Source organism: Echiichthys vipera (assembly GCF_963691815.1).
Source record: "Echiichthys vipera genome assembly, chromosome: 1".
NCBI classification, from domain to species: domain Eukaryota; kingdom Metazoa; phylum Chordata; class Actinopteri; order Perciformes; family Trachinidae; genus Echiichthys; species Echiichthys vipera.
In genome coordinates, this window is record NC_139826.1 from 30,700,435 (window position 1) to 30,712,254 (window position 11,820).

General features: G+C 40.8%; 1 protein-coding gene across 1 annotated transcript; it reads left to right on the plus strand.

Moving 5' to 3' along the window:
- Positions 1-1,224: 1,224 nt before the first annotated feature.
- On the plus strand, positions 1,225-11,595 carry ppef1 (protein phosphatase, EF-hand calcium binding domain 1; the record flags this gene model as incomplete). The annotated part of the gene is made up of 18 exons (XM_083920455.1): positions 1,225-1,279; positions 2,292-2,324; positions 2,589-2,716; positions 2,807-2,867; positions 5,379-5,542; positions 5,912-6,026; positions 6,453-6,499; positions 6,702-6,868; positions 6,962-6,998; positions 7,108-7,257; positions 7,962-8,104; positions 8,189-8,426; positions 8,518-8,703; positions 8,780-8,922; positions 10,516-10,622; positions 10,720-10,883; positions 11,189-11,273; positions 11,372-11,595. 18 exons carry the CDS (start codon positions 1,225-1,227, stop codon positions 11,593-11,595), a joined length of 2,247 nt encoding a protein of 748 aa, XP_083776581.1.
- Between the last annotated feature and the right edge of the window lie 225 nt (positions 11,596-11,820).

Below are 11,820 nucleotides of genomic sequence, written 5' to 3' on the forward strand. Positions count from 1 at the left end.
ACTAACTTCCTGCAGGGGGGAACAAAAAGGCAGAGTACTTAAACACACAGCGACATCTGGTGGGTTCCTTTAGCATAAAAACCTAAACTGACCTGCAGAGACGACTCACAGTGACTCAAAATGAGCTGAAGGTCAAAGGGAGGAACAGCAGAGAGGGTGGAGCAGCTGGCTGGACCCTCCAGTGTGTGTTGTGGGCTGTGCGCTTTAACTCCACCTGGTGACGCCTCCGCCTCCTGTGTGCGCTCCCGTCTCCTCCTCCAGCTGCAGCAGCAGCAGCAGCAGCTCCTGCAGCGTCCTCTTCTCCTCAAACACTTTAACCGCTGATTAAAAAAAAAACCTTTTTTCAAGATTAAAAACCTTCTCTGGTTTTGAAGACAGGTTGCGCAACGTTTTGGCTGCACTTTCGACGCAAGTTTTCTTTTTTTTTGAGCATCTCATGGATGGATTTTGTCCCATTCATGATTTCCGGATCAGAAGCTGCAGGTAGGAGCAAAACAGAAGCACACCGGGTACGTAACAAAAAAGCACGTACGTTGCAATATGATGCACATTAAGCGACATTTGCCTTTGAGTTTGCGGTTGTTGTGCGTGATTTTCCTTTTAAAGCCTTAAATGACTGTGAATATATCATTAGCTCACTGTGCACTGTATATATACACTATGTATATATTGGATGCTATTTATGTTATGTACAAAGTGTTTATTTGCTGACCCATTACTGCTGTTTCAAAACAATTTCCCAGTCTGGGATCATTAAAGAAATTCTATTCTAGTCTATTTTTGGCATATGATTTGTCAGGTTTTTATATTGAAGCCTAATTTTCATGCACACTCGCTGATCATCGTTAAAAGGTTTGAATGAGCTGGAAGGAAACCCTTATTTTTTTCAGACTTTATATCTGTATTCGAAATCTGTATTATGTGCATGTTCACATATGATTCTATCCAGTTGTCCAGGAGGGCTCTGACTCTGTGGAGAAGTTCTCACTGAACTGAACCCTGCCGCAGTGATGATGTGACACCGGATGAAGTGTCTCTGGGACTTTAGAGACATCTGATGAACTAAAAGAGTGAAACACAGTTCTCCCTTTCAACCAAACCTCTGACTGATGCAGCATGACAGCAGCGATGCTCTTACTTTCCAGGTTTCATGCCACCTGCCAGATGTGACCCAGCTCTGGAGAAACTGATGTGACGCCCCTCGGGACCTTCTAGTTGACCATCATGGGATGTGGCGCCTCCGTTGCTACAGAGACACAAGGGAAACGAGTAAAGACAGGTAAAGACAGGTTTATGGTTCAGGACTGACACGTTTTCCATCTTGTCAGCTGGAAAATTTGGACATTTCGACCCCGAGGGACGGTGGAAAAAAAAACACATTGGCATCAAATTAGAGCTGACATGTTGTCAGCTGCACCTGGTCTGTGGGTCGACCAGCTGAGAACAAACAGGCCATAAGTGCCGGGTCTGCTAAGGTTTGGGGATGAATGATATAAAGGGCCGTAGCGTAACTAACTCTTTTGTGTCCTTACAGACTTCCAGTTAATTTTATGTCATAAATCACATTGAAATCCTCCACACAGTCTGAATTTCACATTATAAATCATCAAATGTTTGTAGACAAATAGTCCGTTAATCGACTGAAAATCAGTCCACAACAGTTCTGACATTTGAATCATGAAAAATTTAAACAATTTTCTGTGTTTGCAGCTCCTCAGAAATAAAGATTTTCTAATCAGGGATGAAGATAATGATTAGCTGCAGTTTTTGTGTTGTTCTCCTCTGTGAAGCATTATTTAACATTACTGGGGAGGTGCACCTAATGTATTATTTTATGGCAGTAGCATCATGTCTGATGAATCTGATGATAATTAATTGTTGCTGAAGTAAATTTTCCTTAGACTTGTTGCACACACACCAGATGTTTGGCAGGTCTTCCTTCACAGTCTGTCTTCTCTCTTTAATGAGTGCTGTCTCTCCTGAAAGCTCTTTTACTTTTTTTTCAGTTTTCCAGTCCCTCTGTTGCTCATGACCTCCCCTGTGTCTTGTTATCTCTGTCTCTCTCTCCGTGTGTGTGTGTGTGTGTGTGTGTGTGTGTGTGTGTGTGTGTGTGTGTGTGTGTGTGTGTGTGTGTGTGTGTGTGTGTGTGTGTGTGTGTGTGTGTGTGTGTGTGTGTGTGTGTGTGTGTGTGTGTGTGTGTGTGTGTGTGTGTGTGTGTGTGTGTTGTCTTGCATATGATTTTATTCAATTACCGGTTTCTTGTGCTGAATTGTAGTTTTTTTCTTCTACAGATGACACAGTTAAGACTCCCAGCCCGGCTCTGAGTAAGACCTTGCTCTAAAGATAAGTCTGTGACATTCGTTAGTGTGTGCATCCGTGTGCATTTTTACACTTTGCTAATTTACAAAAGACGCGGTAGAATAAAGCCATTGGATCCGTATCTGTTCTTGAATTAGAAACACAGATGTAAGGAAATATTTCTGTCACTTTTTATCGTCTCATATTCATGTAGCTGCTGTGTGTATTTGCCTCAGACATTTCCACGTCTTCCATCTATATGAAATGTAACAGCTGCTGTTGTGTCGTAGCTATGAAGGCAGCTGTTTTGATCCAGCGATGGTACCGGCGCTACATGGCCCGTCTGGAGATGAGGCGCAGATACACCTGGAACATCTTTCAGTCCATTGAATATGCTGGAGAACAGGACCAGCTACAGGTGACCCCTGCTTAAAAAAACCTCAGTTACACATGTATGTTTATTTTCAGAAGCATCATAAAGCTTTAACATGTTTTTGTTTTTCTCCAGCTCTCCAGTTTCTTTAGTTTCATGCTCGACAACTTCACTCAGCTGAACGGAAACGGACCAGGTCAGGAGCCAAAATGACTCGTTCATCCACAGGATATTAACATTTAATAGTAATATGTTCACTGAAAACCCTGATTTCATTCTTGTTATTTGGAAATGTTGGAGGGAAAGTTGATTTTGGTGTCAAACATCATGACACCCTCAGGGCTGCCTGAGTCTCTGCTCTACTGCATTTATGAGGTTATTCTGTCCTATTTTGTTTCTTATTCATCTGTTGTTGTTTTTTTGTAGCTTTAAACATTTTCTTACTCTTATTTGATGCTGGTTTGTTATTATGTGAAACTGGATTATTAAAGAAGGCTGTTTTCAACTCATTTTTAGGTAAACACAAATAGAGGGAAAAAATGTTCATGCAGTCATTTCGACTAGTTTATTAATAATCTGTTGCTGTTGGAAGGTTATATACGGTACCTACTTTTTTACCTCCATTAAATTAACACCAGTTTTGAAGTCATGCCACTGTATTTTGGTCTACATTAGGAAACCCATTGCATATACCCTGTTGCTTAGCAACTACTGTGAACATGGAGGCCAACGTGTTGGTGTGTTACACTGACACAGCTGTGGCGTAAGCATTTATTGACCCTCTCCTCAGCTAAAAAGCATAATGCCCCATTAATAAGCTAATTCATAGGTCAGCTCTTATTGCTAAACATATGCAGAAGGTGCATCCTCTACGTGAGTCAGCATATGGGATGCAAAGAATCGTGTTGTCTATTTGTTATAAACAGCATCTGTGTTTGTGTGTGTGTGTGTGTGTTTGTGACGATATAGAGGATATTTAAAAGACAGTAGGGGGGAAAAAGACAAAAGACAGAGAAATAGGCCTGGAGGTAGATGTCTGTTCATCATATTGTTTGTTTGCATAAATTAGAGGTGCTCATTAGCATATTGGAGTGGTCTTTTAATCTGACAGTGAGGTCACACAGAGCTGGATGTGCCGTTGTGTCCAGCTGTTTATTCTGTACATGGGTCTTAAATTCACTGGTTAAACCTTCTCGTTTTATTTCCCTCCAAAAGATTTAACTTCATCCTCACACACACTGTAGAAATACTGCTGCATTCATATTTTGACTGTAATAAACGCACAAAAGAATTAGCAAAATATATATTTAAAGTGTCCCATTTCAGAATAATGTAAAATAATGTTAAAATGGATGCATTCGTGTTTACATCCCTTTAATGTTGCAGCTGGCAAAGGTGACGCTAATCTTAATGACTTTGCTGCTGGGTAGTTTATGATTTTCTCTCTTTTTATAACCTAAAAAGATATATAATTTGTTCTGTGATATTTTGTATTGTCAATTCTGCATTAAATAAATGTAGTAGAGTAAAATGTAACGTGAAAACATTTCCAGCTGAAATGTAGTTGAGTGATAGAAATATAATGTATATTAATAGAAAAGTATGGAACCTCAAAATTGTACTGAAGAACAGTTGAGTAAAGTATTTAGATACTTTCCACCATCGCTGTTCAGCCTTTTTACAATGTTAGAGCAACGACCAGCACGTTTGCGTCATTTTCAGAACCTGGAGCCATAAAAGGATTTATACAACATCTTAACTCCACATATGCAGTCGTACTCTCCAAAACAGACTGATGTATAAAAATCTGTGGGTTAATTCAATTCAATTCAATTTTATTTATAGTGCCAAATCATAACAAAAGTTATCTCAGGACACTTTTACAAACTAGGTAAAGACCACACTCAGACCCAACAATTCCCCCGTAGAGTACAGTGGCAACGAAAACCTTCCCTATTACAGACAGGAACGTCAGACAGACCCAGCTCTGTAGAGGACGGACATCTGTCTTGACCGTTTGGGGAGGAAGAAAAAGGAGAGAGAAAGAGAGAAAAGACGGACAGATGGACAGAAAGACAAAGACAGACACAAAGACAGAGACAGACACACTTCCAGTAACTATAAAAATATCTATAGTAATGTGACTATGACTTATATGTTATGGCAGTTAATACAGCAGAATAGTAGAAACAAGCACAGCTAAGGTTAGGGTTAGGGTTAGGGTTAACATCTCCAGCTTCCAGTCCACACTCTGTACTTGGTCCCAAGCAAAGTCCCTACGGACTGAGCTACTGCCGCCCCTATCAGAGTTAGTTGATGACTGTTTACTGTGAGGGGATATAAACTTGTCACCATCAGGTTTTACTCTATAGTTTTACTCCATGGTATCTATCCATTTAATATATCTTGGCTTAGGACATTGTGAGTAATGTTGCAGATCAATAAGAAGGACTCTTTTATGGCAAAATTGGATGGAATATTTGTCAATCAGTATTAATAACATATCACAGCATATACTGAAATGTGCAATAAGTGTGTAGACACTATCGTAGAAGATTGTATTGGTATTTCCCACTTTTGGTATTTTGTATAGAGCAGAAAGGATGCTGTACATCATTCTCACATTGTGTGTTTGTGGACCTTTACCTTCAGATATCCGTAAGAGCGAGCTCAGCATGTTCACTTCTCCTCACACTGTGTCCTCCAGACTTGATCTCACACCTGCTGGACCCGGTGGTGGACCCCTGGTTAGACAGAGAGACCTGCTACAAGTTGATCCCTGTTCCAGAGTCGTACACAGGGCCCCGGCTGTCGTTCCCTCTCTCCGTCTCTGATACAAATGCTCTCCTTGGTGCATTTAAGGAGCAGCAGGTGCAGTTATATGGGTCTTTTCTCTCTCTTGCATTGGATTGTGTTGGTTTTGGGTGCTTTTGTTTTTATAACCAAATTTAATACAACAATCTGCACAAAAGATGAAGCAGTATTACAGATTCATGTCTTTCTCATTTAGGGCAGCAATTTCCCCTCAATTCTCCCCAAATAACAATAACAATTTAATACAATACATAAGTATAAATAACACTCCTTGATTAAAATATATACAGAATAAAATAAGAAGCATAAAGAAATAAAACTAGAACATTGTTTGCACCCCACAACTCCGCACCAATCTACGCACTCATACACAAACAGTTGCATCTGTGCATACAGAGTCAGATTTCATCACTTTTCTTTCTGCAGACTCTACATGCCAGATATGTTCTGCAGCTGCTGTACGAGACCAAAAAGCTCCTGAAACAGATGCCCAACATCAGCCATTTGTCAACATCCTACACCAATGAGATCACTATATGTGGTGGGTGACCTCAGTTTCACTTGTCAATTTTAATTAACGCTTCACTATCATTGTTTTGCTTCCTTACGTGCTACATCGCACAGTACAGAGGGCCACTGAGTACATGAATAACCTGCTTACAGATAAAAGATCGCTGATGTCTGTCAGTGTGTTTTTAAAAACGGCTGATTGTATATTAATGACAGCGTTCCAAGAATGGAGGTCTTTATTAGCACACTGATCGGGCACTAGACTCCTCTTCTGCGGCCGCCTTCTCCTGCAGATTCACATCTCATTATGCTCAAGAATACTTGTGACTAAAACAGAAAACAGGTTGAAGTGTTTTTATACCATTGGGGAATGTTTTCTGTAAATCAGGAATTAATTAAGCCAGAAATAATGTTCCAATTTCCACATTGCTTGTTTTTTTTTCTTCTTTTGGTGCAGGTGATCTGCATGGGCGGCTTGATGACTTACTTCTCATATTTTATAAGGTAAAGCTATATTCATTTCTTCATTTCTTTAGCATTATTCACTACTTGTATCACAGCAAAATGTTGTCTTATGCAGATGATGTGATTTTATAAGTACACAAAAGACGCAAACCAGTGAATGTTCGTGACTGTTAAAACCACATCAAACACAGCTGACACATGCACTCAAGACTTCTCTACGATCTGGTTTTGTTGATTTCAGAATGGCCTTCCCTCTGCGGAGACGCCATATGTGTTCAACGGGGACTTTGTGGACCGTGGGAAAAAGTCCATTGAAGTGGTCATGCTCCTGTTCGCCTACATGCTGCTTTACCCCGACTACATGCACCTGAACCGAGGAAATCACGAAGACCACATTATGAACCTCAGGTTGGCAGGAAGAAGAAAACATTCAAACTATCTAGGTTTACCACAAACACAAGGGTTGTAAAATTACAATATGTTTTTACATTGTTGTTTCAGATATGGGTTCACAAAAGAAGTCATGCAGAAGTACAAGGTACAGTAGAGTCCAGACACACGTTATTATTCTGCTTTCAATATGTTCAGAACTCAGGCTGTAGCGTGTAACTGCTGAGTGGATTAATAATCTGGTTGATTGTGTGCAGGCTCAAGGCCGTGAGATTCTCCAGCTGTTTCAGGATGTTTTCAGCCTTCTGCCCGTCGCAACAGTCATTGACGGAAAGATCCTAATTGTTCATGGAGGGATATCAGACCAGACAGACCTGGACTTCCTCAGCTCCATAGAGAGACACAAGGTCAGCGGAAACAAGCAGATGACCTTCTTTCTCCAGCTGAACTCTTTAAACTGCAGTAATCAGTGTTAGCCACTAAAGGTCAGAAAAGAAAATTGCTTCAAATCCTGAGAAATCCACAGCCACAGTGGAGATGTAATGACCAATATTTTGGCAAACAAAAGGCTCTGTTCCTATCCAGCAGACATGAAGCAACAGTAACATTTGGGTGCATATTTCTCTTCATTTGGGTGTGGTCTCCAAAAACTTTGGAATTTACCTGACTAAATAAAGGTTAGAAAAAAATAAATGCTATGCAGTTTTTAAGAAGCCAGTCCCTGCTAAATACTTCTATCACACAAATGTAAAAATAACTATGATTTCATCACGAACAGCAATCTCATTGCTAGAGGAAGACATGGGTGCGACACAATGTACAATAATTAATAACAAAGTTACTCCTAGAATACAAAGAATCATCTGAAATGTATCTCTAGTGTGTAAAATTGTTATAAAGTGTATTTTTAGGTTGTATTTTTACCTTTTGTAACTTACTTTAGTTGAGAACTACTGCTGTACATAGGATATAAAGTCATTTGTTGTTAATGGCTTTACCAATATGTACTTTACCCTCTACCCTCTCACACTATGTCAGTTTGACCTCAATTTGTAACAGAAGTACCTCTTTGTCCTCACTTTATTTCTGTCTTCCCTTTCTGCTCCTGAAGGTGAAGTCTGCCTTGAGGTTTCCCAGACGCAGTTTGCAGCAGCTGGACATCAGTCAGTCCTGCAGACGATCGCGATCGTCAGCCGGCTCTCGTCCCAGCAGCAGCCGCAGCCACAGCAAGAACCAAAGAACCCCCAACCTGAGGTCTTAGCCCACAGACGCTTGCAGAAACAAATCAGACTTTGTGTTTAAAGCGACAGACTCTCTCTTATCCCCTTTTTTTTGTAGAAAGAGACAACGCAGGCACAGCCGACAAGACAGCGCCTTATCCACTTCTTCCTCCTCCTCCTCATCGTCCTCCTCTTCGCTCTGCTCTCCTCGAACTCCATCGTGCCTCTCGCCTCGCCCATGCCCGTCTTCTCCCAACATGCCTTACGCTATCAATGTCCCCCAAGTGCCTTTCCTGGACTCTCTCTGCTCCGTCCCCCCTCCTTCCCCTTCACAACATGATCGGGAATGGAAACAGGTCGTTGGCGTGGATTAAGTGGAAAATAAATCAATGATATTCAGCTGATCTTCTGTGACTTCACGTTTATCTGCTTTCCTCTCTGTTGCAGATAGTGGATATACTGTGGAGTGACCCTAAAACCCAAGGAGGCTGCAGTCCCAACACATTCAGAGGAGGAGGCTGCTACTTCGGCCCCGATGTCACCCAGCGACTGCTGCTCCAGCACGGACTCCAGCTGCTCATCAGGTCCCACGAGTGCAAACAGGAAGGCTATGAGCTCTGCCATGGCGGACAGGTACAGGGTCGTAATTCAGTTAACTCAGATGGTACAAGAAAATGTGTGTAAAAAATGATGCATGTTTGTTCTACAGGTGATCACGATTTTCTCAGCGTCAAACTATTATGAGGAGGGAAGCAACCGTGGCGCCTACATCAAAGTGGGGCGAGAACTGGTTCCCCGCTTCTACCAGTACCAAGTCAGCCGCACGACACGTAAACTCACCCTGACACAGAGGTACAACAGGGGTCTGGTGTGTTTGTATATGTAAAATATTTTTGTGGAATAGGGCCGATTACTCACAGCTGGGCTTTGTATAGATGATTAGTTGATCAATGGATTAGTTATTTCAACTAAACGAATAACATTCTCCAATTTGACAACTGATTAACTGTTTAAAAGCTGGTTCCAGAGTTTCCTATGTGAGGATTTTCTACATTTGTCTGTTTTTAAATTGTTTTAAATTGTTTTAAATTGTTTTAAATTGTTTTAAATTTAGTGTCTTTGGGTTTGGGACTGCTGAGTGATCAAAACAACAAAATTTGAAGATGCAACCATATTCGTTTTTTAATATTTTAACATATATTTTAACACTGAATAGACTAAATTATCTTTGGTTTAATTGATTTACTAATTGACGGATTAATCAACAATGAAGATAGGATGGGAAATTGGAATCAGAAACAGTATCTTATGCCTCTGAGTTTATTAATTCCTTTTCATCGATGCCGACAAGTTTCTGGCAGTTGTGCATTGCAAAACAGTGACGTACAACTCCAACTGTATATGCTGCTGGAAGCAACAGCACAGACTCATGGAGAGGAAGAAACTGTCCAAACCTTTGTGTTATAATAACATGAGCGCCCCGCAGACAGGCTTAGCAGATCTTTTCTTTGAAAACCTTAATAGAGAAGAAAACTGTGCAAATATTCTCTCATTTCATCTACACTGTGTTCAGACTGTGATAATAAAACAGATGCATTGACACTGTAAACTACAGAAGCCCTAAATGGTCATATATACGTACATTTTATTTTCCTTCGTTTTCCTGTGATAACGAGATAATTTTCCCAAGGGAAAACAAAACGATAGTCTAGTCTATAAAATCATTGCAAGAAACATCATTCAGTGTAGCAATGTCAGAGGAGCAGGAGAATATCAATCACCATCACATATCTCTTCAATCAAGGCTTGACACGGGCCGAAATAGCTTTATGCCTTGCTATTACAGTTAATGTTCACATTATAGTGCTTCATCTAGGAAGACGAGGTTTTAGCTTTATCAGAGGCGTGAATGAGCCTTATGTCCTCATCAACTACATAGTTGTTGTTTTTCAACAAACTTTATTGTCAAAAGTATTATATTACAATAACAGAAATACAGGTACAGGGAGGAGTTTTACAATGTTCAGATGAATATACAGATTACAGTTTAATTTCGTAACAGTGAATAAACAACTGAAATAATCTGTCAGTGTTGTCCATAGTGTTCTTCAAGATATGAGACGTTTTTATGAAGCATGACATGTCATGTGTGATGGAAATCTCAGGCCTGTGACGTTTTGTTAATTATCTATTGAAATAAATGATCTCGTTATCTTGGGAAAACAGAGGAAATAAGATTTATGTATGTATGTATGACCCTTTAGGGCTTCCGTAGTAAACCTATGTAGGTTTGCATTTTTTACCACACAGAAAATTGCTCAGGAACCAATCAAGTATCGACATTAGCATGCCGATAAGCAGAATCAATACCATATCAATGAAATCTTATCAATTACCCATCCCTCAGTGTTAGTTACTGACCTGTGTTTGCATGCGTGTCTGCAGAGTACGAGCCGCTGAAGGCTCCGCTCTCAAGGCCCTGAAGGAGAAGCTGTTCTCCCATCGCTCTGAGCTGCTGTCGGGCCTCCAACAGTACGACCAGAATAACACCGGTGCACTCTTCTCACTCCGTTTGCATTACTCATTAACATGTTTATTACTCGGGTTGACATATATAGTTGTTATATGCAAATGTATCTTTTTTTTCAGGTTGTGTGTCAGTCAGTGAATGGGCTCAGGTGTTGGAGTCTGTCCTGAGACTGGATCTGCCCTGGAGGACACTTCGTCCACACTTAGCCCGTCTGGCACCAGATGGCAGCGTGGAGTATCTGTCCTGCTTCGAGGACATGGAGCCAGGGATTCCTCTGCCTCAGGTCAGAGAAGTGAAGGGAGGGGTACTGTCCTTAAAGGGTACTTTTATAAACTTGTATTGAGCTGAGTATTTGATTGCAAAAAACTGAGGGTTTAGACACTTAGTTTACTCTTTATATCTGCCTGAGGAACGGTATCAAGCTTAAAACGTGCAACAGAGAGCCAGAGTAGCTGGCAATCCAGTCCTTTGAGAAGTTTTCCCTGGTAATACTTTTAGGATTATAGTGTATATTCTACCATTTTTGCTTTTATTTCACACAGCTGGTGGTTGTTTAGTTTTCTACTGTTTTCTTTTCTTTCTTTTTAGGTGACTCCAAACTTGGCTGAAACGCTGTTCAGATACAGGACAGACATTGAGATAATATTCAACATTATAGACAAAGACCATTCAGGTAAAAAAAAACATAAAAAACGGTATCTCTTTGAAGACAATGCGTCAATAATTAAAAATGTATTCCTTACAGTTCTGTTTGTGTGTCGTTGTGTTCAGGTCTGATCTCCATCGAGGAGTTTCGTCACACCTGGCGTCTCTTCAGCGCGCACCTGGGGGTCGATATAAATGACGGAGCCATCGATGATCTGGCCCGAAGTATTGACTTCAACAAGGACGGCAGCATAGACTTCACGGAGTTCCTAGAGGCCTTCAGAGTGGTACACAAACTGGACAACAAGGATCAGCATCTCAACGGAAAGACAGATGGAGAGAAGTGTTAGTGATGGGAAGAGTAATATACATAATTTAAGAAAAAATATTCCTTTTGTATAAAAAATGGACTTAGCTTCTCCATCAAGGGCCGATCTCTCAACTTGATCCAATTGTACTCGCCTAAGGGAGTCGCCATCTTGTCAGACGTTGACTCCGCGTCATTTCCTCTTACCCAAAAAGGGCATTAATGTGATCTTGGGGGGAGGGCGATGCGTCCATCCGGCTGACGTATA